Source organism: Salvia miltiorrhiza, chromosome 6 (assembly GCF_028751815.1).
Source record: "Salvia miltiorrhiza cultivar Shanhuang (shh) chromosome 6, IMPLAD_Smil_shh, whole genome shotgun sequence".
Lineage (NCBI taxonomy): Eukaryota > Viridiplantae > Streptophyta > Magnoliopsida > Lamiales > Lamiaceae > Salvia > Salvia miltiorrhiza.
Window position 1 is genome coordinate 736876 of NC_080392.1, and position 27804 is coordinate 764679.

General features: G+C 37.5%; 5 protein-coding genes across 7 annotated transcripts; 2 read left to right on the plus strand and 3 right to left on the minus strand.

Moving 5' to 3' along the window:
• Positions 1-303: 303 nt before the first annotated feature.
• Positions 304-2216, plus strand: LOC130987649 (UDP-glucuronate 4-epimerase 1). Its single transcript, XM_057911248.1, has one exon. The coding sequence runs from the start codon at positions 753-755 to the stop codon at positions 2052-2054; it is 1302 nt and encodes a 433-aa protein (XP_057767231.1). The 5' UTR covers positions 304-752; the 3' UTR covers positions 2055-2216.
• A 2591-nt stretch (positions 2217-4807) lies between these two features.
• Positions 4808-11384, plus strand: LOC130987650 (uncharacterized). 2 transcript variants are annotated; one of them, XM_057911250.1, is made up of 15 exons: positions 4950-5202; positions 5441-5480; positions 5562-5667; positions 5828-6022; positions 6146-6282; positions 6399-6548; positions 6897-6998; positions 7216-7380; positions 7491-7601; positions 7753-7850; positions 8710-8833; positions 8996-9085; positions 9687-9731; positions 10302-10622; positions 10978-11384. In XM_057911250.1, exons 3-15 carry the CDS (start codon positions 5637-5639, stop codon positions 11002-11004), a joined length of 1596 nt encoding a protein of 531 aa, XP_057767233.1. In that variant the 5' UTR covers positions 4950-5202; positions 5441-5480; positions 5562-5636; the 3' UTR covers positions 11005-11384. The 2 variants fall into 2 exon arrangements, with proteins under 2 accessions (XP_057767232.1, XP_057767233.1); XM_057911249.1 differs by lacking the exon at positions 5562-5667 and having other exon boundaries at positions 4808-5202.
• Positions 11385-11863: 479 nt separating this feature from the next.
• LOC130987652 (eukaryotic translation initiation factor 2 subunit gamma-like) lies at positions 11864-15644 on the minus strand. Its single transcript, XM_057911251.1, has 9 exons — positions 15303-15644; positions 14639-14791; positions 14446-14507; positions 14023-14135; positions 13839-13941; positions 13387-13614; positions 13090-13308; positions 12455-12715; positions 11864-12322 (listed from the first exon to the last, which is right to left on the minus strand). The coding sequence occupies exons 2-9, from the start codon at positions 14742-14744 to the stop codon at positions 12020-12022; spliced, it is 1395 nt and encodes a 464-aa protein (XP_057767234.1). The 5' UTR covers positions 14745-14791; positions 15303-15644; the 3' UTR covers positions 11864-12019.
• A 1041-nt stretch (positions 15645-16685) lies between these two features.
• LOC130987653 (putative clathrin assembly protein At5g35200) lies at positions 16686-21113 on the minus strand. 2 transcript variants are annotated; one of them, XM_057911252.1, is made up of 16 exons: positions 20960-21113; positions 20376-20502; positions 20225-20294; positions 20047-20144; positions 19573-19714; positions 19390-19490; positions 19079-19162; positions 18897-18947; positions 18733-18798; positions 18594-18659; positions 18431-18511; positions 18236-18313; positions 17922-18086; positions 17783-17831; positions 17594-17706; positions 16686-17525 (listed from the first exon to the last, which is right to left on the minus strand). In XM_057911252.1, the coding sequence occupies exons 2-16, from the start codon at positions 20463-20465 to the stop codon at positions 16968-16970; spliced, it is 1812 nt and encodes a 603-aa protein (XP_057767235.1). In that variant the 5' UTR covers positions 20466-20502; positions 20960-21113; the 3' UTR covers positions 16686-16967. The 2 variants fall into 2 exon arrangements, with proteins under 2 accessions (XP_057767235.1, XP_057767236.1); XM_057911253.1 differs by having other exon boundaries at positions 20914-21076.
• Positions 21114-22162: 1049 nt separating this feature from the next.
• LOC130987654 (uncharacterized) lies at positions 22163-27480 on the minus strand. The gene is made up of 15 exons (XM_057911254.1): positions 27114-27480; positions 26404-26711; positions 26226-26305; positions 25759-25859; positions 25496-25618; positions 25329-25398; positions 24434-24520; positions 24228-24293; positions 24029-24121; positions 23840-23896; positions 23587-23715; positions 23376-23466; positions 23121-23209; positions 22826-23019; positions 22163-22433 (listed from the first exon to the last, which is right to left on the minus strand). The coding sequence occupies exons 2-15, from the start codon at positions 26627-26629 to the stop codon at positions 22343-22345; spliced, it is 1497 nt and encodes a 498-aa protein (XP_057767237.1). The 5' UTR covers positions 26630-26711; positions 27114-27480; the 3' UTR covers positions 22163-22342.
• Positions 27481-27804: the final 324 nt, after the last annotated feature.

Consider the following 27804-nt stretch of genomic DNA (forward strand, 5'->3'; position numbering starts at 1 on the left):
ATTGATTGAAGGAGAAACATCTTACCAACAGATCGTAGATAAAAATGCCAACTTTCACATGAGCCTTAGCATCATCAATTCATTATACATTTCTATTCGAAAAAATTAATTTTGGAGGTAATATAATAATTTTTCCTTTTAAAAAGAGATCCGCAAATCAAACATTTGAACAATATGCTCGGACAATATCTAAAATCAAATCTTACATAAAAGTAACCGAGTCCATCTCACAATGAGAAAATATAGGGTGAGTAAGATTTGGACAAGCCAGATCTCAACCACAAATTTAGACATGATGTTCCTTTTCAAAATTCGGAATATGCTTTTATTTCTCAAATAAAACATACCAAAATACTCGCAAAATTAAAATCACTACTACAACTTCCCACTAAATACGGCCCCGACCGTATGTATGTGTCATCATCGTATATACGCAAACACCGTATATACACAAAGTCAAACTAATCTTTGCTTACTTCACTCTCGATATATATTATTCTAGAGAGAGAAAGGAAGAAGCAGTGTATCTATCTGTGTATGTATTTTCTCTCTCCTCCCTCCCCTCTTTTCCACCCTGGCTGAAACCCCCTTCCACCGCGTTCACGCGTCTTCTCCCCCACTCCCCATTATATATTCCCCTCTTTTCCCTCTCATCTCCTTAGCAGATGCTCTCCATTCCCATCTGCAATCTCAATCTCAATCTCCCACCCCCAATTTCAATTCCCGGGATTCGAATTAGGTTAAATTGAAAGATGCCATCAGCGCTGGAAGACGGAGAGATGTTCCTGCCGTCGACGCCGGGGAAATTCAAGGACAAATCGAACGCGATGCACCGCCAATTCTACCGGTGCTTCGCCTCCACGAGCACGATGTTCCTGTGGGCGCTGTTCCTGGTGGCGCTCACGGCGGCGTACCTCAGCTTCCAATCCTTCGTCGACTCCGGCAGCCGCTACTTCTCCACCGCGTGGGGCGGCATCCAGTGGGAGAAGCAGGTCCGCGCCTCCGCCCAGATCCGCCGCCACAACGGCCGCGCCGTCCTCGTCACCGGCGCCGCCGGCTTCGTCGGCAGCCACGTCTCCCTCGCCCTGAAGAAGCGCGGCGACGGCGTCGTCGGCATCGACAACTTCAACAGCTACTACGACCCCTCCCTGAAGCGCGACCGCAAGAATCTCCTCGCCTCGCAGAGCATCTTCATCGTGGAGGGCGACATCAACGACGCGCGCATGTTGGCGAAGCTCTTCGAGATCGTCGCCTTCACGCACGTGATGCACCTCGCGGCGCAGGCCGGGGTGAGGTACGCCATGGAGAATCCGCAGTCGTATGTGCACAGCAACATCGCCGGACTCGTCACGCTTCTAGAAGCATGCAAGGCCGCCGACCCGCAGCCCGCCGTGGTGTGGGCCAGCTCCAGCTCCGTCTACGGGTTGAACGAGAAGGCTCCGTTTTCCGAATCGGATCGGACCGACCGACCCGCTTCGCTCTACGCCGCCACGAAGAAGGCGGGCGAGGAAATCACGCACACGTACAACCACATCTACGGGCTCTCCATCACCGGGCTCCGATTCTTCACCGTCTACGGGCCCTGGGGCCGGCCCGACATGGCGTATTTCTCGTTTACCCGGAATATTCTGCAGGGGAAGCCGATCACGATCTACCGCGGCAAGAATCACGTGGATTTAGCCCGCGATTTCACCTACATTGATGATATCGTCAAGGGCTGCATCGGCTCGCTGGATTCGGCGAAGAAGAGCACGGGCTCGGGCGGGAAGAAGCGGGCCCCCGCCCAATACCGGATCTTCAACCTCGGGAATACTTCGCCGGTGACGGTGCCGATGATGGTGGGGATTCTGGAGAAGCAATTGAAGGTGAAGGCGAAGAAAAACATGGTGGAGATGCCCGGAAACGGCGACGTTCCGTTCACCCACGCCAACATCACCTCGGCCCGAAAGGAATTCGGGTACAAACCCACCACCGACTTGCAAACCGGGTTGCGGAAGTTTGTTAGATGGTATTTGTCTTATTACGGCTACGATCATGGCAAATCTGTAAAGTAAATTTCATTCAATTTTTTAGGATTAAATTTTTTATTTTTTTTTAAACTGAAAAAAGAAGAAACGAAGAAATGGATACTTTTCTTTTCTTTGAAGAGTGGGGAAAAGATGCACTTGAAATTTTATTTTTTTTCTTGTAAAGTGAATGAAAAATCTTTTCTGCTACTATTATTTCTTCAGTTTTTCAATATTTCATTGATTAAAATCCAGCTCTATTGATTGTTATTATCAGCATTAATTCGCTGGAAATTATTTGAATTTTTTTGAAGTAGAAAAACAACGGTATATTTTAAGTTTTGTCGTGGCTTCTGCATTATTAAGACACGATTTACTTTAGTCATTATCATGTGAATAATTATTGGTTTCGGTAATATTTTAGCAATTAATGTTTTTCTGTTTATGACAAGTGTCTGCAGCTGTTATTTCCGTTAAAAGTTTGTGTCGATTTTTTAGTGGCTAATCAATAATTTATTTATTAATTTATAAATAAGGTTTTTAGTTTGTCGAATTGACCGACTGCTGTATTTGTGGTGTAGCACCACACATGAACGTGCATTGCCGACTCAAAAATTCCATGCCTAAATATAATATTTGGATTCTCTTTCAATTTTAATAATATTATTACAAGGTCAATTTTAATACTCTTAATGGCATTTACTATTTTAACATATTTTTCAACATCAAAATTTCTATGTAGTTGTCTAATCGAGACGTGAAATTTCTGCCCTTGCCACATTCTCAACGACGGTAATATTTGTTAGAATGAGACAAGGACATATGTTGCGCGTCACATTTAAATTCCGATGCTGGAGCCTCTCTACCAATTTGATAAAATTTGAGTAATGTGGTTCAAATATATTGATTTTTTATATAAAAGAAATATTTATATTTCAAAATTCAGTTATATTGTAGGCATATTGCCTTGCACTATAGGTACTATCGTTTTGGAAAATATCGAACATAAATGTGAAAGATTTTGCATGTCACTCATTCATTGCACATGTGAAAACATTCATATAATTAGTTGAAGGTTTTTTTTTCATATATTTAATACTCATTATGTTTGTTGAAAAGTAGGGGTTGCACTTGTAACGACGGTGGCATGTGGGATTGACTCAATTACACTATATGTGCTGAGTTCATTGTATCTAGAAAGAGCTACAATGAATACAACATGAAAACAAATATGATAAGCAATGTCAATCTCATTGTCACTATTGAACTTGGTTAAGTTTGCTTACTAATATATGTAATTTGCCAATTTGGTTTGTCTAGTATTTAATATATATATATATATATATATATATATATAGGGGCTGCTCCAATGAGACTCCCTAATTTTAGTGAGATCTAGGGCACGATCTGGTGCGTTTATTTTATCAATTCTATGGCTGATATTGTATCTGGAGGGTGATTTTTTTTCGCAGGGTTCGAATCCTGGAGGGAGCAGAATATTTTAAATTTTGTTATTCATCAGTATATACTGCATTGTTCATCAGTATATACGACCCTGTTCATCAGTATATATGTCTTATTCATTACGAATTTTTTAAATTTTATTTTTCATCAGTATATACATTTTCTTCATTAGATATACGTTTTGTTCATTAGTATTATATGTCTTATTCATTGTCCTAGTGTTTCACGAAAAATATGGGGTCTCACTGGAGCGCGCCCCTTATTCATTGTCCTAGTATTATATATATATAGGGTATTCAAATTTTAAAAAATCTTGTGTTAATTGAAAATAAATTAAAACTATTGATTGTCACATGATCTATGATTATCTTAAAAAGAAGCATCCAAAGAGTAAATAACACTTACAAAACAAGATATTTTAGTTTTTCTAAACTGGACAAACTTACCATTTTCCAAATAATATATTATTAGTGCCATTTTTCATATAATATATTATTAGTGCATTCATACAGCTATCATCCATCCCGAAACCTCATCTCATTATGAGTTCAAGGGTTTTGTAATCACAGCTAGGGTCATAAATAACCATACTAACAAATCTTCTCATATGAATTCATATCACCATCAAAGACTTCGAGATATTTAAAGTCATCATGTTCAAAGTCTTCATCAGCTAAACCATCATCATTTTGTTCCTCTAACTCCTCATTATGCTCATAATCCGACTTGAACTAATCCAATACATCGCCAACAAGGTCATCTACAACTATTTTTTTCATTACAATCAATATATAACTGAGTCATTATCCCATCATCATCAACCCTATCTATGCCCTCATTTTCTAGCCCCTCCCTCATTACATGCTCATTTTCTATGTGCTCGTATCGTTATTTACTATGACTATTTTTTGTAGATGGATGTAATATAATTTAGACCAGAATTTATAACTCACGAATTTAATTACGCTGATAAAAATGTTCAAAATTAAAAAAATTAGGGTTCAAATCAAATACTCCCTCCGTCCCTGAAATAGCTTCCTCTTTGGGGACGGCACGGATTTTAATGAAAAGTTGTAAAGTGTATTGATAGTGGAGAAAAAGTGATATAATTATTATTGGAAATTGTGAAAAATGTTATAATTAGTATTGAGAGTGGTTAAAAGTGAAAAGTAAGAATAAATAAAGTATTATTAGTGGTGGGGTATGTGTCCAAAAATGGAAAGAAAAAAAGAGGAAGTTATTTGGGGGACGTCCCAAAATGAAAAAAGAGGAAGTTATTTTAGGGACGGAGGGAGTATTCCAAAATATTATCCCTTTATTATAAACATCAAGACCTTCTATCACATCAAAATAACCTCCATAGTGAATAAAAAGTACAAATGAATCACTGCAAAAAACCTAAAAGCAAATAAATAACCCAAAGCATTTTAAAATAAAAAAGAAAATAAATTTAATAGTGTATTTTGTGTAAATTATATTTTTAGAAGATATAGTATCGAGCAAGCAAGCATGTACGAGCATCGAAATTGGCGGCTACGCACAAATGGCCCTCCCAAATTCACACTTTTCAAATCTTCACCATTCAAACCCTGAATTTTCTTGTGTCAAATCAGCCCTAATTCATTGATTCCGTTTGGTTGCATTTCATTTCGATCCCAAGAAGCAGGAAATCAATTTTTGTATGGCGTCGTTCCGCAGCAGGAGGAGTCTTCCGTTTGCCTCTTCGCGTCTGGTAATTCAGCTGCCTCATAAACGAATTTTGTGATTTCTTTTCTCTCGATACGAGTGCACGTGCATTTGCATCCAATTTGCGATTGAAGATGCGCTAGATATTTGTGCGTGTGTGTAGTGTGTTTACTGATTGCTGAATTTACATTGTTTTCTCAATTCCGAGGTTAACCAGCACAAAGCTGTATTTATCAATTATCATCACTTCTGATTGTTTGTGTTTATATTTCTCTGAATTTCAGCTGCAGAGCACGAACCCTGCGCATTATGGAGATGTGGAAGGTTTTTTCTTGGACCATCATGTTTGCTTATTTGATATACGAAGCATGTTCATTCTGAAGATACCCCTGTTGTTTTTTTTAGTTCCTAGGTTTATGTGCAAAATGAAGCATGTTGTAGTTCCGTAATTCTTATCAGTTGGGTATTCGTGGAATTGGAATGCATTTCGTTGGAGCCAAATATGTGCAGGGTAATACATCGTATTCAAAATTTATTTTATAGGATTGTTTGTAGCTCAAAATACAAATATGGAGATGTTCTGGTAATCACAGTGGAAGCTCTTGATATGCAAAGTAGGCATAGTTGTTTATTTATTTCACTAAATTGTGATGTCTTGTGGTGATTTATAGGGTTTGGTGGGAACAGACTTCGCAGATTTAGAACCATTATCACGACAGAGGAAAGGGTACAGAAATTGGAAAAGGATGGGAGCCATATATTGCAAGATGAAATTGCCAAGATTCGGCATGCATTTACTGCTGCGAAAGACAAGTTCCTTAAAATACCAGATGCGCTGAAAGAAATGCCCAAATTAGATCCTAAAGGTCACGAGTGATGTTCCCTTTCCATTTGCCCAAGATACATTGTCAACTTATCTTGATTGAATAATTTGTTTATGAAGTTTAGTATACAATTTCTAAAGCAGTGATGCTTTTTTGGCATTGTAGGCATATATGTCAATAAGAACTTGAGATTGGACAATGTACAAGTGTACGGGTTTGACTATGACTACACATTGGCACACTATTCTGCCAATTTACAGTGCTTAATATACGATATGGCGAAAGAGTATTTGGTTAATGAGGTTTGTTCTCAAATACATCTATGGAGAAGTTTTAATATGATTCAAGTTCTCTCCAAGCATATCCGGCGTAAACAAGTATCAATTTACATATTTGGTCTTTGTTGTGGGGTTTTCAGCTTAGATATCCTTGTAGTTGCTTGGAATTCAAATATGATAATTCATTTCCGATACGAGGGCTGTATTATGACAAGTTAAAAGGATGCCTGATGAAGTTGGATTTCTTTGGATCAATTGAGCCTGGTGGATGCTATTTTGGCAGGCGCAAGGTATTGTATTTAAGCTTTTGTCTTCTGAATCATGTACTTTATGTTTAATTCCTTTCAGAGAAAATAAGTATTTGGACAGAAATTTCTCTTCTACTCTTATTAACTTAGTGGGGAAGTATATTTTACTTTAGGAATGGACTTGAAATTTTGTTGGATAAGTTAAAGTTCATCCATGGTACTGCAAATACAAAGTTTCGTGCAAATGTAGTTTATTTTTGGTCCTTCTAGGATTGAGGCAATGTGTTTTGGTTTGTGGAATTGGATGTCCTTTGGCCAGAATGATGTTTTTTGAAGCAAATGAGGTTATATATAGAATTAATATGGTTGCCCTCTTTGTTTTGAGTCCAGCTTACCCGATCAGAAATCGATAACTTATATGGCACAAGGCATATTGGTCGTGATCAAGCACGAGGACTTGTGGGTTTGATGGACTTCTTTTGCTTTAGTGAGGTTAGTTCTTTGTTATAATTTTCTTCCCATTTCTGCTTTTACTGCTACAGATTTTCCATAACTAATCAATTTTTATAGTATGCTATGACTGTGGTACAAAATGCTATAGTGTATTTCTATGGATTGAGAACTTATAGAAAGTGTAGTATTCCATCTACCTCAGAATGAACATTCCCTACTTACCGGTTGATCACTGATCTAATGTTATTTTTCGCAGGCATGCCTTATTGCTGATATTGTTCAACATTTTGTTGATGCTAAGCTGGAATTTGATCCTTCTTATGTTTATCAAGATGTCAACCAAGCAATCCAGCATGTACATAGAAGTGGTTTAGTACATCGAGGAATCCTTTCCGATCCACAGAAGTACCTTGTAAAGAATGTACGTAAACATTTTCACTAATTACTTCTCTTACCTTATTACTCTTCAATACTTCTTAAGTGAAGATTATACTGGTTTACTCAGATTTTTGGTGCCCTGTATTAATCCAGGGACAGCTACTTTGCTTCCTGAGAATGCTAAGAGAGAAGGGAAAGAAGCTTTTCTTATTGACAAACTCTCCCTTTTATTTTGTGGATGGAGGAATGAAATTCATGTTGCAGGTAACTGTCGTGTCAGAGGCATGCTAAGTGAATTTATCTGCTCCTTGTGCAGTTGTATTTCACAGCATCGTGTTACCCACCTGGGGTTTTATTGTTTTAACTTGTCCATGTGTTTCTAATTTTTGTGTATATTGTTTCCTTGCTTAACTAGGACTCTTTGGGAGACCAAGACTCCTGGAGGGAACTTTTTGATGTCGTGATTGCTAAAGCCAACAAACCACAGTTCTATACATCAGAGCATCCATTTCGGTACTCCTCTTTTCCAGATTACTTTTACCATCTTGATGCATTTGTACGACACATGATTGACTCCCATTTACTTATATACAAATAGGTAGGATGTTAATTAATCTATCAATTCATCATCAGTTATTATTATCACAAAAAATATGTTGGTGGGCAATCTTCAGTTTGGATGTAAACATGTTGCCAATTTTTTTGATCAATTATATGATTTAGGACTTACTACAGTGCGAAGGCAATGTTTCTGCAGAAATAGATGCTTGTCATCAAGGAGAAGAAATTGGAATTTTTAAAGTGGTTTCGAGAAGTCTTTGAGTAACTGGGATTAATATAACAGCGTACACTACAGATAGTCAGATACATCTTCAATATAACATATTAGATTTTTACATAATTTATGCTTTTTTGACCTTATTGAATCAATAAATATTAATACAGGTTTCTGGATTTAGCCAGCCATCCCTAGCATATACTCCCTCCGTCCCTTAAGAGTGTGCATTACTTTTGGTGGCCCGTTTTTTAATAAATGTTAGGTGAGTGTGTTGTGAGTGGAGAAAGGTACGCACTTTATTGTAGTGTCCAAAAATGGAAATTGTACAATCTTGTGGGATGTACCAAAATGGCAAAAAGTGCACTCTTGTGGGACGGAGGGAGTATGATTTTTGGTTATTCCTTTCTTATGGTCCAGTGGACATATAACTGACTTTTGGTGTTTATGTGTTTTTTTCCCCTTATGTATTGCTCCAAGAGAGAGAGAGGGTCTTTCTTGTAGCTCTGCCTTTGAAGTTGTCAGTAGTTGATCTCAGCTAATTTCCTTTTTCCCTGCTCCTTTTTGTCAAACTTGCGATTCGGAACTTTCATCTAGCTGTTATGATGTTGAAAAAGACACATTGGCTTTTACTAAGGTGGATGCTTTTCTTCCGAACAAGATATACTACCAGGGATGCTTGAAGGCTTTCTTGCAAATAACTAAGTGGAATGGTCCTGAGGTACTCCTACATGGCCAGCTCCTTCTTTTTGAATACAGTGATACTACTGAGTTTTTTTGTTACTGAACATTTGAAATTGACAGCAGCATGTAAACTTGTTATATATCAATATTGTTATAACTTTCTTGATTCTTAGTGACACAATGTCTTAAACTTATCTAGGTGATCTACTTTGGGGACCACTTATTTAGTGACCTTAGAGGGCCTTCCAAATCAGGGTGGCGTACAGCTGCCATCATTCACGAATTGGAGGTATGCCTTCAAGTCTTGCTCTTCTATATTTTCTCAGCATACATAACGAAGCTAGTGTTCCTTTCTTAAGGGAGGAAAATTGTAGATGGTTCATAACATTTCATATGACAGCCCAAAACAATGGGGTTCGCTTCATTATTTTTCTAAGAAAGAGAAAAGTGGGTCAAGGCTTGTCTTTAATATTTCTTGGATTACAATCCAGATCAAAGGATTTCGAAGATTACAAGTAAACTCAACATTTGTTTAATAAAATCTTTGAATACTTTTGTAGAATGTTATACTTATACTGATTCTGTTATATTAATCATTTAAAAGGATATAATCACATGCCTCTACTATGAAAATTTCAGCTGGCTTAAATTTTGACATATACCATGGCCAGAGTTTAGTTTGAGCTGCTCGTAATAACCGTAATAGCAAAGGAACCACCTTAGCTCCTACAATATATGAGTTTTCTTAACTGTGTTTTGTTCGCACACTTACTTCTGTTTCCAGATAGTTGGCAATGAGTCAAAACACTAAATGTAATAGGTTCTTTACATTTTACCAGCTTGTCTTGCTTGAGATATGAACTAGCGATTTTTTTCTTGATTGCTCTCAGAATGAGATACAGATCCAGAATGAAGATAGTTATCGTTTTGAGCAGGTAATTCCTTTTGAGAACTCTGGAGATTTTACTTATCAAGTGTCCTGAGTCAGATATTCTGTGTGAAATTTGATATGATGTGTATCATTCAGATGGAAGCAACGGTATTACATTAACATATTATCTTGCTTCTACGTGATATATTATCTCGCTTCTACGTGATATATTATCTCTTACTAATAATTGGTATATTATTGTATTATCTACACTAGTTATTACTTCACTGTACTATCTAATATTTACATATGTTGATAATTTAGCTATTTTGTACCCAAGACTATTATAACACACACACACATTTAGCATTCTCAACGGAACCTTTCTCTCTCTCTCTCTCTATATATATATATATATATATATATATATATATATAACACTCTATTATATCAAGAAAAAAGATATTGAATTTAAACATCCCAAAATGAGTTTGTGAATGTGGTAATGTACATGTTTACAGAATAATAATTTGTTTCCATTTTTTTGGGTGAATTATTGTTGCTGTTATTGTTATTATTTTATTTTATTATTTTTATATATTGAATTCTTAAACTGCCTCTACAATTCCCACAGGCGAAGTTGCATATCATACAAGAATTTCTAGGGAAACTGCATTCTGCTGTGGGTAAGGGCGATGAATGTGAAGAGTACACGTCTCTTCTGCAGGACCTCAACAGTGAGAGACAGAAGGCACGTCAGACAATGAAAGACATGTTTAATAGGTCCTTTGGAGCTACATTCTTGACAGATACAGGTCAAGAATCTGCATTTTCTTACCACATCCATCAATATGCTGATGTTTACACCAGCAAGCCTGAAAACTTCTTGTTTTATCGTCCCGAGGCATGGCTGCATGTTCCTTACGATATAAAGATCATGCCGCACCACGTGAAGGTACATTCAGTACTATTGCATAGACTTCTGTTTGTGATTTCTAAAACCTGAATCGCTTCCTGCCCTAAGAAGTAGTTTCCATCGCTAAGACCCTTAAATCTTATTGTTATGTAAACGGCGGTGCAAGGCATCTCATCTCCTCTGCTTTGTTTTTAGGTCGGAAGGTCCTTTCTTACTTCACTTCTACTCGATATGAACCATAAGGAGTGCAGATTCAATCAAAATGATAAACACTGCTAAAATTCATATTCACAGAGCATGCATATATACTTTCTTATTCCTTGATTGTTTTGTATCTTTCAACATTCTTGTCAATGAAAAATTGAATTCTCAATCATTTCTCAATGTCTTTCAGGTATCTTCGAGCTTATTCAATAGATGATCGATGTATACTTCAACACTCGAATGGAAGAAAGAAGCAACGATCTATCAGTGCAGTATCACTTTTGAGTCTGAAATTGTTGCCACATACAGAGTTGCTCATTAATCAAAGCAATACTTGTGAAGATTGTCTTCCACCATTGCCGGCCAAGATCTTTAAGCCCGTCACCGTGCAACTTCTATCCATTCATCTATTTTTTGACAACCGAGTTCATAAAATATGATCTCGTTTAGGTTGGAGAATTTATGATGATTTTTGATGTTTAGTGTCACAATAATATTGGAATTAGTTATATATGTATATGTAGCTTCCAATGTCTGATTAGCATTGCAGCTTAGGAATCAATTTCAGAAATTTTGTTTTGGTTTACAGTCTACAAACACATGTAATGTGTTTGTTACATAATGATCCTCATTTCTTCCATGACTTTTTTTTTTTTAATTGTTATTACCCAAAGAAAGGAAAAATACACTCATTCTAATTCTCTAGGTGATTCGAACCCCCAACCTATTGGTCGGAGGAAAAACGTCTTACCAACAGATTTCGAACCCCCAACCTATTGGTCAGAGGAAAAACGTCTTACCAACAGATTGCGCATCATAATAAAAAAATAAAGAAATTTACAGATTGCATTCTTCTGCAGAAAGCAAATATGTTTGATTTTCATGCATGTGATTCAAATTACATGTGCTTTTTCGACTAGAAGATCTTGAATGATTTTATATGTGGAAACACTTCATGTGATATATCTCTAAACATTTACAATGGAACAAAACTGAGCTCGTTTAACAGATAATAAGATGAAATAGCACGTTGCCATAGTTAGTAACTCAACATCTAAAATGCATGGAAAACAATATGAACTCCAAAAAGTAAAGAAAATAGGATAAACATCGTCACAAACAATAAAAGTATTCAAAACTGTCGACAATCTTTTTCTCCTCCTAGGAACAAACATCGTCACTTCCTTGCTTTCTGGTGGTTTTTCAGTTGATATGTAAATGCAGCAATTCACTTAGATGGGGCAGGGCGGAACATCAAGAGTGATACCGGCTTGAATTTGACCCCAGCCAATCAGACGCCAGTGCCTATCGATTCTTCTACTCAACGCAATTTTTTCTCCTTTACTGGTGCACACGGGAGAAGTGAGCTGCAGTTTTGCAAACACATTCTTGACAGCAACAACACGAGCTCCGGTTGACATAGATCCTATGTTCAACATTAGCATCTCTCCCTTTGTCAGCTTCGTCACCTTACCCTGCCTCTCTGTGTCCTTTGTCCTGACACCCAGCAGCCGCCTCAGCAAAAAGAAATTAACCTGGGAGTTGAACAGATGAGTTTAGCAACAGCCACCAAATAGTTAAATCCGGGAAAACAAGGAAAATTCACTTGCTTTAGATATGAATCTGATGACAAGTCAAAGACAGCGTATAGCAGGAGCTGTCCTTACCTCTAGTTCAACATATACTTCTGGTAGAGAACCAACTTCTCCGAGAACCTGGCCAACCAACCTATCAGCACGAGTAAGTGTGGGGTCCATTGTTGTTCCAACTCCAATAAGGCCTCCAGGAACAGCAAATTGCAATTCATTCTGCTCAGCATACAAGGATACTATTCTGGAGTATATAGGGGTGCACTTGATGTTATCATTCTCATCTTTGACGACAATACCAGGACGGACCTCAATAAACTGATTTACTTTCAGAACACCCTGCAAGTACAATTTCACAGCTCTGTTACATTGACACCTTAGATGACTAGGTTGTATGTGGAAACTATTCACTTAAGAAACAGGAGAAAACAATGAAATATGGCTAGGATAAATCAATGCTATTGAAAGGTTTACTTCTAGGCTTGTATCAACACAAATATGTATATGCAATTAGATCAGAGAAAAAAAATTATAAGAGGCAGGATGTATGTTAATCTTCTAGGCTTGTACTAACACAAAGGCTTATGTGCAATTAGATCAGAGAAAAAACCGACACGAGACAGGATATACAGATGCGTTAGTTACACATAGAAGACTCTTCTCTGACACGAGACAGGATATATCAGATGCGTTAGTTACACATAGAAGACTACCTTAAGAATACTACCACCAGCGACACCACCTTTAATTTCATCAACTTCAGACCCAGGCTTATTGACATCGAAAGACCTGATCACAATCATATTTGGTGGTGATGTGAAGTTCCTCTCTGGGATTGGGATTTTTTTCACAATATATTCGCATACAACATCAATGTTATATTTCAGCTGGGCAGAAATCGGAACCACTGGCGCACCATCTGCAACAGTCCCCTGTGGAGACAATTTGAAAAATGGTATTACTAAATGTGGGTATAAGTTATCAACATTGCATCAGGGAAACAAACTGACCTGAATGAACCTCTGAATGGCTTCATGCTGGTTGATGGCGACATTTTCCTGAACAAGATCAACTTTATTTTGAAGTATTATGATATGTTGCAGACGCATGATTTCCACAGCAGCTAAATGTTCCGATGTCTGAGGTTGAGGACAACTTTCATTGGCAGCTATTAGAAGTAAAGCTCCATCCATAATTGCTGCTCCATTAAGCATTGTAGCCATGAGAATGTCATGACCCTGTGGACACATATGACAGTCCAAGTATCAGGTCAGGTCATGAAGATAAAGATAAATATAATGAAGCCAGACAAAGATAAGGCGACAAACATAAGGCCAAAATCAGCATAATAACTGGAAGAAAATATCCATGGGAAATTCAGGACTATGACAGCCTTACTCTAAAAGTAGTCAATAAAAGAAATAGAGTTGCTGATGACCAAAAAGTTGCAAGAAAATCTTACCGGACAATCAACGAAAGATACATGTCTAAGCAATTTCATCCTACAGTTCTCAAACCCAGGGACATCACACATTGGACTATCTTCTTTCCCACTTCCGTACGCCCTGAGAAAATAATCATAAAGTTAGCAAGAAACAGGAAATGTAGCACAGCAATAACAGAGCTAGTCACAGATCACATCTTACTTGTAACACATAGGCCGAGGGCATCGATCCTCTTCACACTTGTATATCTTGGCATTGGCATACCCAAGTTTGATAGTAATATTACGTTCCAGTTCATTTTTAAAGCGAACAGTCTGCAAAAAGCATTCAAGAAGTAAATCATGCATTCACGGAATGATAAAAAGCAAGAAAACAAATAATGAATAAGCACAATAATAAAGGTCCAAAAAAGAACTTGGCGAACCTAACCATCATGTTCAAAATATTTTCATCAACAACTTAAATCCCGAATATTCCTCTAGGCCATACAGTTTTACTACTGTTGGTCTACTTGACAAGCGCTCATCGGAATCACAACACATTTAATAGCAATACATAATAAATGCTTACTAAACTCACATAGTGAATGGATATCTAAACCGTAGCCAATGTGGAGTTCAATACCTGGACACCAGAGATGGCCTTCACAACTGTTGACTTCCCATGAGCCACATGCCCAATGGTGCCTGAAGGAGCAAAGGAACTCAACATTTAATTATGAACACTACCCCCAACACCAGCACACACACACACACAAAGGAGGTAAAAACATGTATTCTTAAGAAGCAGGACGAAGATATCGGTAATACGAGCTCACCAATGTTGATGGTGGCCTGGCGAGAAATAACCTCAGGCGACAGTGGATTTAGTTTTGTTACATCCAGCTTGCTTAAATCCTGCTCCATCAAGCCCTTCCTCAACATTGTGGCAGCTCGTAGTAGATTGGTTTATTCAATATGAAAATACAAATCTAGCAATAGAGAATAGAACGATACAGATTAGAAGAGCTCTAAATAGAAGCTTCCCATCATCATTAAATAAAAGATTTGCATATATGCATGCACAATTATTCCACATGATAGCATTAAGGGGGAAAAACTGTCGTAGGGCTCAGGAAATAAGTTGAATTCAAACCAAGATATATAATCCACAGAAATGAAACAAGTATCAGTCAGTATGAGAGATATTCTATAAGAGACCGAAACAGTTTTGATTGAAAATCTTGATGTTTTGAATCTTCTTCTTTTTCACAGCAGCTTCTAACTACAGACTGCATTCTTCTGCAGAAATCAACAAGCATCATCCACTTCCAAAAGGTAAAACCTCTTAAACTCCTGTCACTGCGAACCTCTATCTTCCCTATTGTTTTGCTTTTATCGCATCACAGCTAGGTTAAAGATGTGCAAACATTTTTACAGAAACGATAACAAAGAAACAGAGATCTAAAAATGAAATAGAAATTTCTGTAGACACGCATATACCTAAACCAGAGGCTTATTGTTGAGTGCAGCGTGTGTCGAGTTGGGTAGAGCCGAGGTGAGAGGTGCTGAGGGAGGGAGGAAGATGGCAGTCGGGGCGGCGGCAGAAAGTTGCTGCTGCTCCGCCGAGAGAGCAGTGAAGGGAGACGGACGGCGGTAGTAGTGGCGGTCCGCCGCGCAGATCCTCGCCGGAGAAGGAGGCGGCGGCAGTTGGGAAGTTTTCTGTGTTTTAGCGTGAAGGGAAAGAATGAGCAGAGAGAGGGGTCTGTGGGTAAATCAAGAGAGAGAAAGTTTGGGCCTTGTTTTGAATTGAATTGGGCTTAATTAACTAAACAATTGGGCTGCAATTTGTTTAGAATAGGCATGGTAATTTTATACTCCTTTCGTCCCACGAATCTTGAATCGCTTATTTTCGGCACGAGAATTAAGAAAATAATATTTAGTGTGTTAAGTGTGAGTAAAAAAGTGAATAAAGAGATTTTTTTGCCATATAAGAAAATGACTCAAGATTCGTGAGACGGAGGAGTACAACATATTTTTCTTACTATAGCGTTTATTAAAAAATAAAATAAAAATATTACTACTATACTCACTAATTTATCCTATAATAAAAAGGCATCACACTATTTTATTGTTGATTGATGTGCATCAAATAAGTAGGTTTTTTCATGTATATTCCTTTTATTTGGTTGGAACGTGACATAATATTTTTTTGATCTCTTGCAATTCATCTATATATATTCAATAATAGAATAGTGTTGAGAATTAATTGGAACCGCTGAGAAATGAGAATCATTCTCTCTCTCTCTCATCGTATCTTCTTCTCACTAAAACATCGTGCATTCTTCTTCATCACACAACACATACAATTCTAGACACACACTTCTACTTTTTCTCATCATGACTTATTCTTACTACATTGTCATGTCTTCTTCTGACTTTACAACTCTAGACACACACTTTTACTCCTACTTATTATATGTTCTATTCTCACCACATATTATTGTGCCTTCTTCTTCACATAGACACTTTACATCATCACCACACACTTTTGCTCATTGTTACGAATAGAGTAGATAGATAAACAATAATTTCTCCGTCCCTGAAAATTGTGATCTTTATTATTATATCGGTACGTCCCTGAAAATTATGATATTTCTTTATTTAAAAATAACCCTACAAACTTAAACTGATAAAAAACCTTATCCTCGTAGCCCCATCATTATATATCATGTCAATATTTTAGGTCATCTCGATATCAATTCGATTAATATATATACCATAGTTGTTATCAATATATCTAATGGGTTCCTCGTTCGTATCACTAAGCAATTGATGACTATAGAGGGGAGCAATTAAAAGGATCCTTTATCAACTTAGAATCTATTATAATTTGAGAAGATATTTTATTGCTCATCACTATCTTTATTATCGCAGAAAAGAAATCGGTTACACTACGCGTACCACATGAGTACAATGTGCTTAGCTTTGCCACTAAATATCAAAGCTTACCAAAACAAATCAACAATGCAGCCTCACTTATTCACCTTCATTTCGACGTTATATACTGGTTGGATACCGACGGAAAATTTCGTCGGTAAAAAAAAAAAATCATCGTAAAATAAAAAATTTCGTCTGTGTCTGGCATGTTTTCTTGTAGTATATACTTCAGAGTAAATTGAAGCTGGAAGACCGGTTTTGAGCTACGACGGGCAACGAGCTTTGCTCCATAAACGGGTTCCCAAAGCTGATATTCGAAAAATGCCCCACGATTGGTTTCTGTTGCTGCGGCGGCGGCGGCACCGGGACTTGTCCTTGCAGGTAGTTCTGCTGCGCAAGTGGTGGTGGCTGGTGGTGGATTCCGGCGATCTGCAGATATCGCTGCTGATGATAGTTTTGCTTTGCGAATTCTTGCAGCTGTTGAGGAACGGCGGCGCCGGCCGTCTGCATGTAATCATGGACCACCATGTGGTGCTGCTGCATGAATGGTGGTGGCTGCATGAAACTCTGCTGCGCTGCGGGGCTTGGATTTGGATAGAGAAACATGTTGTGATTGTATCCACTGTAGAAAATGTTGGGATCGTGAACGTGATCATCGGCTTCGAAAGGATTTGCAGAAGAAGAAGCTTTAGGTGTCTGAGAAGGAGCTCCATTTGCACTTGGTGGTGGCTTTGTTAGTGCTGTTTCGTATAAACTGTCCAGCACTGATCTGTCCACCACACCGCCCTGTATGATGAGTTCAAGCCAAATTAGAGACAGAGAGAGGGGGGGGGGGGGGGGGAGGGAGTAATCACCTTGCAGAGTGTGAATGGAGCTGAACCACAAGGTGGTGGTGTAGCTAAAGCAAGCTCCCAGCCAGTTGCATCAGTTGAGACGTGCGAGTCTCCTGTGGCGTTGGACGATCCTTCTATGCTTGATCAGAAAGCAGAGTCACATATATGCTTGCCTACTGTCTACAAATGTAGAGGGACAACGAGAATCACCTGGCGCAGCCATTGATTCCGGTGCTTCTTCACTCGGCTCGTCCCAGCTCTGAGGATCATCTTAAAATTTTGTCACGCAACACTTGGCCTTAACTCGACTCAGAAGCTAACAGTAAGTCAGTAAGTGAGAAGTTTGTACCAGAAGATCAGGTATCAGGGGTGGTGGAGCCGCCTTATCGCGCTTGTCAGCTTTGGTAGCGGCCTCCTCCTCGCATTCATCGGATGAGTGTGATCCTTCTTCCGAAGCGGCTTGCTTAGGATCAGGAATAGCAATCAGTTTTGGAGCAACACGTCCATCGTCATTCTGGTAGTACAAGGAGGAAGATCTATTTCAGAGGCGACTCGCAATCAGACATATATATGAAGTACATACATGAACTTTATCAGTTTAGAAAGATTTATTTATCAATCAACTGATTAATTAGTTGAGATTTGGAAAGCCATTATACACACCGATGTCCAAGGAAGGATTATTGTTTGCGGAGCATCCCTTATGTACTCTTCCATAGCCGTGAGAAACGATGCAGGCGGCTGTAGTTTGATGACCAGTGAAGAAGTTCAATAGATGAAATCATGAGAAATATTAAAACGAAAATAATGATGTGAGATGATCATGAGGTAATGTGGAAGGAAATTTCGGATTTCGACCTGTTCTATTTTGACATACTTCTGTGTTTGGTCAAATTCAAGGCTACGGCACATCTCAAAGAAGTCGGACAATCTCTGCGCCTGGAGCAATAAATGGGATATGATCTTTGATCTAAGATGAGCTTATATGCATGAACACGTTGAAAAACACGCCAAAACTTACTTGTTCCACTGCCCTCCGGTATATAGCATGCGCTGCCACAGCATCTCCGCGTTGCATCTCAAAAAACTGCAGAGCATACAGTTTATTTCTAGTTCATGTGGAGAAATAATTCATGAAAATAAGGAAAACTGTTTCAAACCTTGTCAACTAAGATCAGTACACCATCTGTTATTGCCACATAGAGCTTCACACTCTCTGCTGCAACCTAAATATTACAAGGCAAGAATAAATTATCTACTATTTGTCAGTGGAAATGGAGAGAATAATAAGTGTTCATTGAGATAGAAATTGATAAATGCTCACCATTGAAAGGGTAAACTGAACCATGTAATTGTATGTAGCCGCTCCAATTGGCTGCAGGCAATGAACATATCCCAGAGCTTAAAAACATCAATTACTCCTTTTCTGTTTGTATGTATGGAGAAGTACTTGAAAAATTGATAGCACAGAGATTTGCTTATATACAAATAACTGCTTCTTGATACCTGGCAACAGAGAAGGCGAAGAAGAAGCTGTTGCAAAGCCGGTAACTGCTCAAGCAAGGCAGGAATGTCAAGGTTCTTTGTTCTCTGTAAAATAAGGGTTGAATGGTCATGACAGGTAAAACTGAAGATGTATAATCTTCAAGCGCATCATTAGTCTCGGATAGCTATGTAACAACTGTATTTTCAAAAATGAACTAAAACCATGACGAAAATTATTGTTCTTTTCTTTTTTTCAAGAGAGCCCAAGAGATTGCAGAAAAGTAAAATAGATATGAGAGTATAGATTCTCCAGAGGAAGATGAATTACCTACCGTAGGATCACTATAGAAATCGTATTTTAGGACACGGAAGCATTGCAGACACTCCTCAATATATAGAGCATATGTACGGATCCATGCGGAATAGTCCATTGCTTAAAAACAGAAAACATCAAATGATCATTTGCCCACAGTACTCCAAGTGATTGATAAGTTGAATAAGGAAAAGGGGAATACTAGAGGGGCTTGTTTTATCCTTGAAATGTAATAAATTGAACATGTGGCGTCTGTGTTTGCTATGGAAACTTAGTTCCTCGAGAAATGAACGATCAACCTCCCTCAATGCACGGTGTACAACAATCAAAATTTTCAGCGCAACCTGAGAAGAGACAAATATTCTTCAGGGAAAACCAGTTATGCAAAGAACATGTTCTTGCAATGACAATGTAGTAAGTCTAGAGATACGACGATCAATTGCTGAATTAAAATGTCAGGAAACATGTATATTACCCTGCATCAGCATTCTCTGACAAATGTAGAATAATAATAACTTGTTGTGGATGGATCTTTCATGTAAGAGAAAGCCAAAATGTCTAGAACAGAGCATAATAAAAGTAAAAAACTGATGAATAAGGCTTCCAGAAATTTTAGTTGTCTGATGTAATGGAAAAACAAACCGCTAGTTTAAAAATAAGAGGCTAGGAAGCTTACCACCCAAGAATCTGCCTGTGCAAGACGCATTTTAAGTGCATGAATACAATAACCAACATCAGCTCGAGGTCTTGAACCAGAGACGGCGGCAAGTAGAGCTGAAAAATGGAGAAGATGCATCTGTAACTTCTATTTTACTTCATATCCCATACAATAGTTCATTGAAAATGGAACTCACTTCGTACATGCTTCTCTTTGGGCAACGATTCGAGGTGGTTTGTGGCTTTAATAATGGTGACTTTTATGTGCTGAAACATTCAACATTATGTGATATAACCTTCTGAAATTCAGTGGTCTCAGAAGAGAGCTTTATACCAACACATGATCACCTTATATTGACTATTCACTGATGTAGATTCCTTAATGATAGATTTAATCGCGTTCCTAAAACTTTGCTGGCTATTGGTCCCGGCAGCCATTTTTGTGAAGAACCGAAATCAGAGAGATCCAAACAGCCTAATTAATCACCAACAACAAAAGAAGGCACGTCGTTCACACATTTCTTCAGGCATTAACAAGGCTACTACTGTATCCATCATAACTTTATCGAAGCTAAATTTATTATACAGATAAATCAGATCTCAATCCACACAGAAATATGGAGCGCCTCACTGATACTCCACCAAACTCACGCACACAAACATGAAACAACAATTAGCATTTGAATGTTAAACAACAGGTGCATGCACACGACTGAAAACCATCACGATTTGCCTGCAATTTTAGCATCACCTGTCGCCTGAATTCATAAATTTTGGAGATTCTCCACGACACTCATAACGCGATGTGTGTGTGTGTGTGTGTGTGTGTGAGAGAGAGAGAGAGAGAGAGAGAGATGAGGGGATTTAGAGGAGAGTGGTCGAGTACGTGAACAGATCGGCAGGTGGATGGCGGCAATGAAGCAATTACATACCTGAAGAGTAGAGAGAGAAAACGATGGATGAGATCAAAGAAAAGATCTGCAACGCAATGTCATTCCCGCGGGAGAATGAAGAAGCTCATCGTTTCTGCCATGGATGGAAGGAATTTGCATTTAATTAATAAACTCTAGCTCTACGCACCTAAACTGTTGCTCAACTTTACACGTTGCATGTGTGTTTCCTTTGAAACTATACACACAAGCGCATGTAAGCTATATATATATATGGGGTAATATTGTATATTTATACAAAACCATGCATGACCCTTTTTTTTCTCTAATTTATATTAACCCATATTCTTTATGATGATAATTTCAATATCATGGAGTAATGATGTGATAATATTTTATCATGTTTTCCTTCTTAAAGCATATAAAATAAAAAAATATATATAGTTTGATAAAAAAAAATTCAGTTACTTTTATCCTTCATTTTCTCATGATAAATTACAACTAAAGATAACGGACCCTCATTTTCCACTTACATGTTCTGTCGAATGGATAAATTTTCTCGAGCAAGATAAAAAAAATGAAAAACGGACAACTTTTTTTCCCTCATAACTCCGATTCATATTATAATTGAATATTGATGAGATAATATTTTTTCTTGGAGTATTCATGTGATAATATTTTTCTTAAGGCATTGACGTGATAAACTATATTTTCATATGACATAAAAAAAGAGTGGGGATAATAAAATTTTCTCTTCTTTTCTTATACCTTATTTTCTCCTAAAAAATTTGCAACTAAAGAGAACGTACTTACAGATAATTTACTTTTTTTAAAAAATCTTTTGCAATAAAGTATCAAACGATTAAAAAATTATGAAAATCTCGTGTGTAAGTCCGATAGTAGAGTGATTAGTGTTTAATATCTGAATCTAAAAATCTTAGATTTGAACATTTATTTATCCAAAAAAAAATTATAAAAATCCGCTGCAATTTTTCAACAATTGAAGATTGAGTCACAACAAGCATTGTAGTGCATAAATATGAAGCAGATACAACCCAAAATCAGCAAAATCTCTTCTGAAAAATTAGAAATTTTCACACACACACACACACACACATATAGGAATTAAAAACCAATATAGACCATTAATCTTCCATGATCTAAGATTTCATAAAAAAAAAAAAAAGGTATTATTATAGTAATATATAACAAACTGGAAGCAGGAACCATTCTATAAACTCAAACTAAACGCAACACAATTTCTCGACATGATATTATTGCAAAAAACTTTCATCTCATCCAATTAAAAGCTGTACAAAAGTTTATTACAAGCCAACTATGAATTATTATCTATAACTGCCACAAAAAAAACCTTGGTAGAGACAAGAGCCGGGACGACGCAAGAGCCTCTATAGGTCAGCGAAACTACGAGCTCAAGACTTTCTGATCGCGATGCTTTCCTATAAAGGCTTCGGCATGTTGCTCCAAGTACTCTTTGCTATTCATTTCTGTTAACCTAAACGAAGCAAGAATTTTCTCCTTTTCAATTGCAGGAAAACTACATAATCGGCTTCTCGCAAGAAAATGGTAGCTCAAACAGTAGAACACAACAAGTTTTTAATTTAGATTCTCTACAACAACCTTTCTCATATTGAGCATTGTCAAATACTCCCTTCGTCCCACTAGAATAGGCTCGTTTTCCATTTTGGGATGTCCCACTAGAATAGGCTCAGTCTTAAATTAGAAAAAATTATGGGATTGTTAAGTTTTAATTAAGGGGAGATATCCTTATTTTATCATTTCCTATCTTCGTTCGTTCCATCTCTCTCTCTCATTAATTATTGTGTATAATGCATGCCATCCTCTACTAAGACACACTTTTGCCGATGCAGGAAAAGAGCCACTTACCTACTAATGGTGCGATCTTTTGCAAAACCTAATTCGTTGTCCACACAAATGTCGGAGTCATCGGATTTCCTTGATCTTGAAGAGGTCCTCGGTGCCATTTGCTGAGCATCGGCTATTGTTACAATCCGTTCAAAGAGTTGGAGTGGAGTCCCCTCAGCAGTGCATAATAGTCTAGCTCTGTTCTCGTACATAACCTGTACGCGCAAACATTAACCACAAGATATCATGTTTCGTGCAAACAAGATTTCTCATGGATAAATTACTTTTGAAAAAAAAAAAAGTATGAAGGACTTACATCAACTAAAGTGACAAACCGATACGCTGCAGTCCTGTTGGAGAGCCCGAAAAGTGGCACGCCGTCGAGTGCCAGTGTATGGAATTTATCTGGCAAGAAGGAAACAAAATACTAAGTATCTTGAATATTTCTCTAAAGTGGACAAGTAAATAAATCAAAAGTAAAAAATATCCTCGAGGAGAAATAGAATTACTGCCGGATAGGAAACTCAAGAAAATACGAGAATGAAGCTGACTCGTGTTTCGGGAGACTTACTAAACAACCCAAAATAGTCTGCAGCTCCAAGAGGCCTGTCGCAGAGTTCCTCAAAAGGGAAGAGAGCACAGCCGTCAGCACCCAGTGGGACCTGACGAAGCACGAGAATTTAAGAACAGCAGAAAAGCATAAAAATTATTCTACATCGACAGTTATTCAATGCACTCCGCTGCAACAATTGTTAAATCTTTGGATTGGGATAGTTTTGTACCTGCAATTTTCTCCCCATGACAACTTCCACCTCTTGTGGAGAAGCTGTATGTTCACCAATTAATTGGTAGAACTTTTGCTTGAGAAGGCCCGTCAAATGCTTGCCGACGAAGTAGAATCCTTGCTCCGCCTAGCATTCGGGTCGAACCAATAATATGCATGGTGAAATGGAACAAAAGGCTAGCACAATAAGAAGATAAATACATTGAAGTGAATACTGCAATGGACAGTTTTAAGAGATGAGGAAGCTTTACCGATGTCATTCTCCGGTAGTCCACAGAGGAACCGATTTGATAAGCTACACATCTTTCCTACATCAGAATTAGATTCTAAGTTAATAAGAGGTTCAACACGCATCGACGTGTAATGACAAGTTAAAAGCGTCTTGAAAAGAGAGATTCATAACTCGTCCCTCCAACCATCACATCAGATTAAAAACGTACCTTCAAAGTAGCAATGAATGGAAGAAACAGGTCCCTCTGTAGCCCCCCTTCATAGAGGTTATCTGGAGCTCGGTTTGAGGTAGCAACGAGAATCTATTCATGAATCACAACACAAATTACAGCTTATAAGGCTACTAAGCAGGCAACGAATACGTCTATGCAAATACCGGAAAGTAGAAATGGGAAGTCGGATACTCACAACTCCGTTGCTGAATAAATGTCCAAATAAACGATTGAGAATTAAGGCATCAGCAACATCATTCACCTAAGCAGGAAACAGAATATAAATAATCAGCTGGAAGATAGAGCAGTACACGATGATTACCACTGGCACGTCACTTTAATTGTCGACCATGATAAATATATTACAGGCAGAACAATAAATTATTTGCCAGTTCAACATACCATGAATTCATCAAGGCATAGCAAGATTGCTTCATCCGATAGCTCTCCAGCGACAACTTCCAAAGGATCTGACACTCCCTTGTGCTTCTGCAATTAAATTTCACCATGATCTTCAGTTCTCGTCAGGATAAATCACATCACATGCATATGTTTGAACCTTCCCTTGTGACTATGACTAATGCCAATTACTATGGTTCCTAACACTTGTTATTTACTCAAATAAGATCAAATGTTGACCTTCCTTTGTCATCACAAATGTATCTGATGCATTGAATCCCGACATAATCACACTATACGACTACAAAGAAATGCCAACTGTAGTATTCTTATCGGAAAGAAGTGAACAAGAACTCCATCATATGCTAAGTAATGAAGGAAAAGGCCCCAGAAGCCCTAAGTAAGCTTCTTCATGGATGACCCATGATGCCAGATTTTTTCTCCAAAATTAACTTTTTCTATTTTCAGAAGAAGTATATAACATATTTATTAGGCACTAGATAACATATATTCTCCTGTACAGATGTTTTCACATCACTTTGTCTAAATTTTTGTCTTTGATGCTGTTCGGCGAAATGAGCAAGGGTTATTTTCTCATATGCATTTTACAAGAAGGTTTTGTCCACAAAACTCATACTGTCATACATACAACCTACAGTCTCGGTCAGAGGTTGAAATTAGTTAGGAATTAAATGGATACACAAAAGAAAACACGGAGCAGTAATATCATATCTACAAACAGAAGATGCTGAAAAACAAATTGGTATAGCAGCATAAGCATTTCTGTAGTAGCTTGAATCCAAAATTTGGTGTTTTAACTTGGTATAAACACAACAAACTTCAGTAGACCATCCAGATTTCAGACAACTTTATAAAAGGAATCAGAAAGAAATCTTACTTGTAGACGGCTGTGAACATTTAGCATGAAGTCATGGAAATGGATCCTCTTCTTCCTCCAGTTGGAAGGACTGGAACATTTAGAAGTATTATATGAAGCAACCAAAACACAGGCTAATGTGAAGCTAATCAAAGCACTTCAAAGATTGATTTGGGTTTGGTCCTTACAGCTGATTAAAAAATAAGTCCATTAACATAGTCTTTCCAGTTCCCACTCCCCCGTATAGATAAAGTCCTCTCACTGGTGCATCCGAAGCTTGGGGTATAAAACGCGACCATAACCACCTACTCCTGTACATATATAGAATTGATTATTAGAAAACCATACCAATGTACATGCAAGAAAATAATGACACCGGATAATGCAACTATGGATACTACCAAACTAAAACTATTCATGCTACACAAAAACAAGGATCTGAAAATTTTACCTCCCAGCTTTCTTAGAAGTAGCATAACGATCCAATCGGCAAGCATCTGCATTTTCAACAAGCTCATCGTATAGTCTTTGAAGCTCTCCCAGGGTACTTAGCTGCAAAGTCATAATTCACACATTATCTCCAGGGAAATGGCAACTCCAATTTCATACATATTGTTTAACTCAATTTTGTAACCTTTAGAAGGATGTTAGCATGGCATATAGCAAGAGCAAATTTATTTTCCCCGTAAACTAAGGGCACATCGGATTCTATTTTAGCAAACCAGTGATTTACACTTCAAGTATGCAATCCATTACTTCAAGAAAGCCACAAAGTCGCAAGTGAATGAAATTATATACACGTATAAGAATATCATTCTACTTAAAAAAATAAAATTTTCAACCCAACACACTATGTCAACCCGAAAGATCAGAAAAAATAACAGAAGTGGACTGATAATTAAGACTAAACTAGCTAACCTGGCAAGCATCTCCATCCAAAAGTTCACCGGCAGCTATCCTACGCTCATATTCTAGCAGAGGCCCTCCTCCATTATGTTCTGCCATTAAATTAGAGAAATAAAACAAATGTGAATTCTTTGCTTGCTCTTGCATACTCCCACATTCAATTACAGAATATTGTGAAACAATATACGACCTCCATTAGTCAATGTAGCTACATCAGTTGATATAGTAGCTCTGTGGATCATGTGTGTATATCTACTTTTACAAAATTCATCTATACTATGGGACAGGCTATATATAGAGCGGTGATCCATATTGAACCAAGAATCTCGCATTCTAGACGAGCCCTCGTATATGGTGTTTCCTCTAGACCTGAAAGCAGGCCTAAATTGCCTCATGGTCCGAATGAGAATCCTCATTTTGTTACAGATATCTCCTTTTAGATTCAGCCCAATTCTATCATGCACGGAAAAATTCTGAACTCCTTGATTGTGCCAAGTGCTGCAACAAGCTGCATCCAATAATCAAATTAATGGAAATGCTTCTACTTGATTTGGGATTTATTCCCACTTTAGATGAACACGGCAACTACAGAAATACTTTTAATTCTTCAATTCATCAGAATCCATCTTTACTTTAATATTAAGTTGGGCAATATTTTACGACAACGCAAAACCAAATTTAAAAAATTAAAGAAAAAACATGGATTGAATAAAACTGCCAATAATCATGCACTCTCATTTTCTCAGACGTCATATTCTTGAACAAAAATTAACCTTTTCAACCAACTCATTCTCTTAAAATATTACTACCAACCAACTCAGCAGTGAAATAAATATATAAAATTGTAAAAAGGGTAAAATTATCTTCATCATCAAGCTCAAGAAACAAAAACAAAAATACCTGCATGCAAGAGGAAGATCGAGCAAGGAAAAATCAAATTCCAACCTTTGCTGCAGCAAAAGTCCTGAACTTATCGAGGGCTTGTGTTTCACAAAAACAAATAATTATTCACTCGCAAGCACTACAGATAAACTGTGAGCAAAGCTGCAGAGAAGCTCGATAGCATCAAGAATGAAAGAATTGAATAAATAACAAAAGATACGATTTTTAAGTGGGTATTCGAAAAGAAAAGAAAAAAACTGGGAATGAGAAATCCTATTGTTTCATTCAAGGAAAAAGGGTCCAAGGAGAGAGACAATGAGAGTGTAGAGAGAGGCATTTATGGGATCTGGGTTGTTCTCCAATAATATTTGAGCTTGAATTGGCGTGCGGTTGTTTGGTTTTACCTTTTCTTATTGAGTTTCTTGCCCTTTTTGCTGAGGTTTATTCAAACAATAATTAATTAATTACTGTCTAATCTGACTCGGATTAGCTTCCTTGTCACCTGCAACTTTTTTTTTTAATTACTCTATATAAGTAAATAAAGAAGGTGATTTTTATTTTATTTTTAAATTACTCCATAGAAGTAAATAAAGAAATTATCCAAAAAAAAAAATCTCCACCTACAACTTTGGCCTATTTATATTTGTCCAAAGGAAAAGGCCATGTGGTATAATAATGACAAAAAATTATAAAATTCATGTATTTATTT

Bases quoted from the DNA above. Each gene is read 5' to 3' on its own strand.
- LOC130987649 (XM_057911248.1), top strand. From the start codon at position 753: ATGCCATCAGCGCTGGAAGACGGAGAGATGTTCCTGCCGTCGACGCCG.
- LOC130987650 (XM_057911249.1), top strand. From the start codon at position 5,152: ATGGCGTCGTTCCGCAGCAGGAGGAGTCTTCCGTTTGCCTCTTCGCGT. The intron at 5,203-5,440 runs GTAATTCAGCTG...TCTGAATTTCAG, and splicing joins CGTTTGCCTCTTCGCGTCTG to CTGCAGAGCACGAACCCTGC. The intron at 10,623-10,977 runs GTACATTCAGTA...AATGTCTTTCAG, and splicing joins TCATGCCGCACCACGTGAAG to GTATCTTCGAGCTTATTCAA.
- LOC130987652 (XM_057911251.1), bottom strand. From the start codon at position 14,744: ATGTTGAGGAAGGGCTTGATGGAGCAGGATTTAAGCAAGCTGGATGTA. The intron at 13,615-13,838 runs GTAAGATTTTCT...ATGTGTCCACAG, and splicing joins TATCTTTCGTTGATTGTCCG to GGTCATGACATTCTCATGGC. The intron at 13,309-13,386 runs GTCAGTTTGTTT...TTGTCTCCACAG, and splicing joins CCATTCAGAGGTTCATTCAG to GGGACTGTTGCAGATGGTGC.
- LOC130987653 (XM_057911252.1), bottom strand. From the start codon at position 20,465: ATGGCTGCCGGGACCAATAGCCAGCAAAGTTTTAGGAACGCGATTAAA. The intron at 20,295-20,375 runs GTGATCATGTGT...TGAATGTTTCAG, and splicing joins CAGTGAATAGTCAATATAAG to CACATAAAAGTCACCATTAT. The intron at 18,314-18,430 runs GTCGAAATCCGA...ATCAAACTACAG, and splicing joins AGTATGTCAAAATAGAACAG to CCGCCTGCATCGTTTCTCAC.
- LOC130987654 (XM_057911254.1), bottom strand. From the start codon at position 26,629: ATGAGGATTCTCATTCGGACCATGAGGCAATTTAGGCCTGCTTTCAGG. The intron at 25,399-25,495 runs GTAAGGACCAAA...TAAATGTTCCAG, and splicing joins GACTTATTTTTTAATCAGCT to TCCTTCCAACTGGAGGAAGA. The intron at 23,210-23,375 runs GTAAGTCTCCCG...CCTTCTTGCCAG, and splicing joins AGACTATTTTGGGTTGTTTA to ATAAATTCCATACACTGGCA.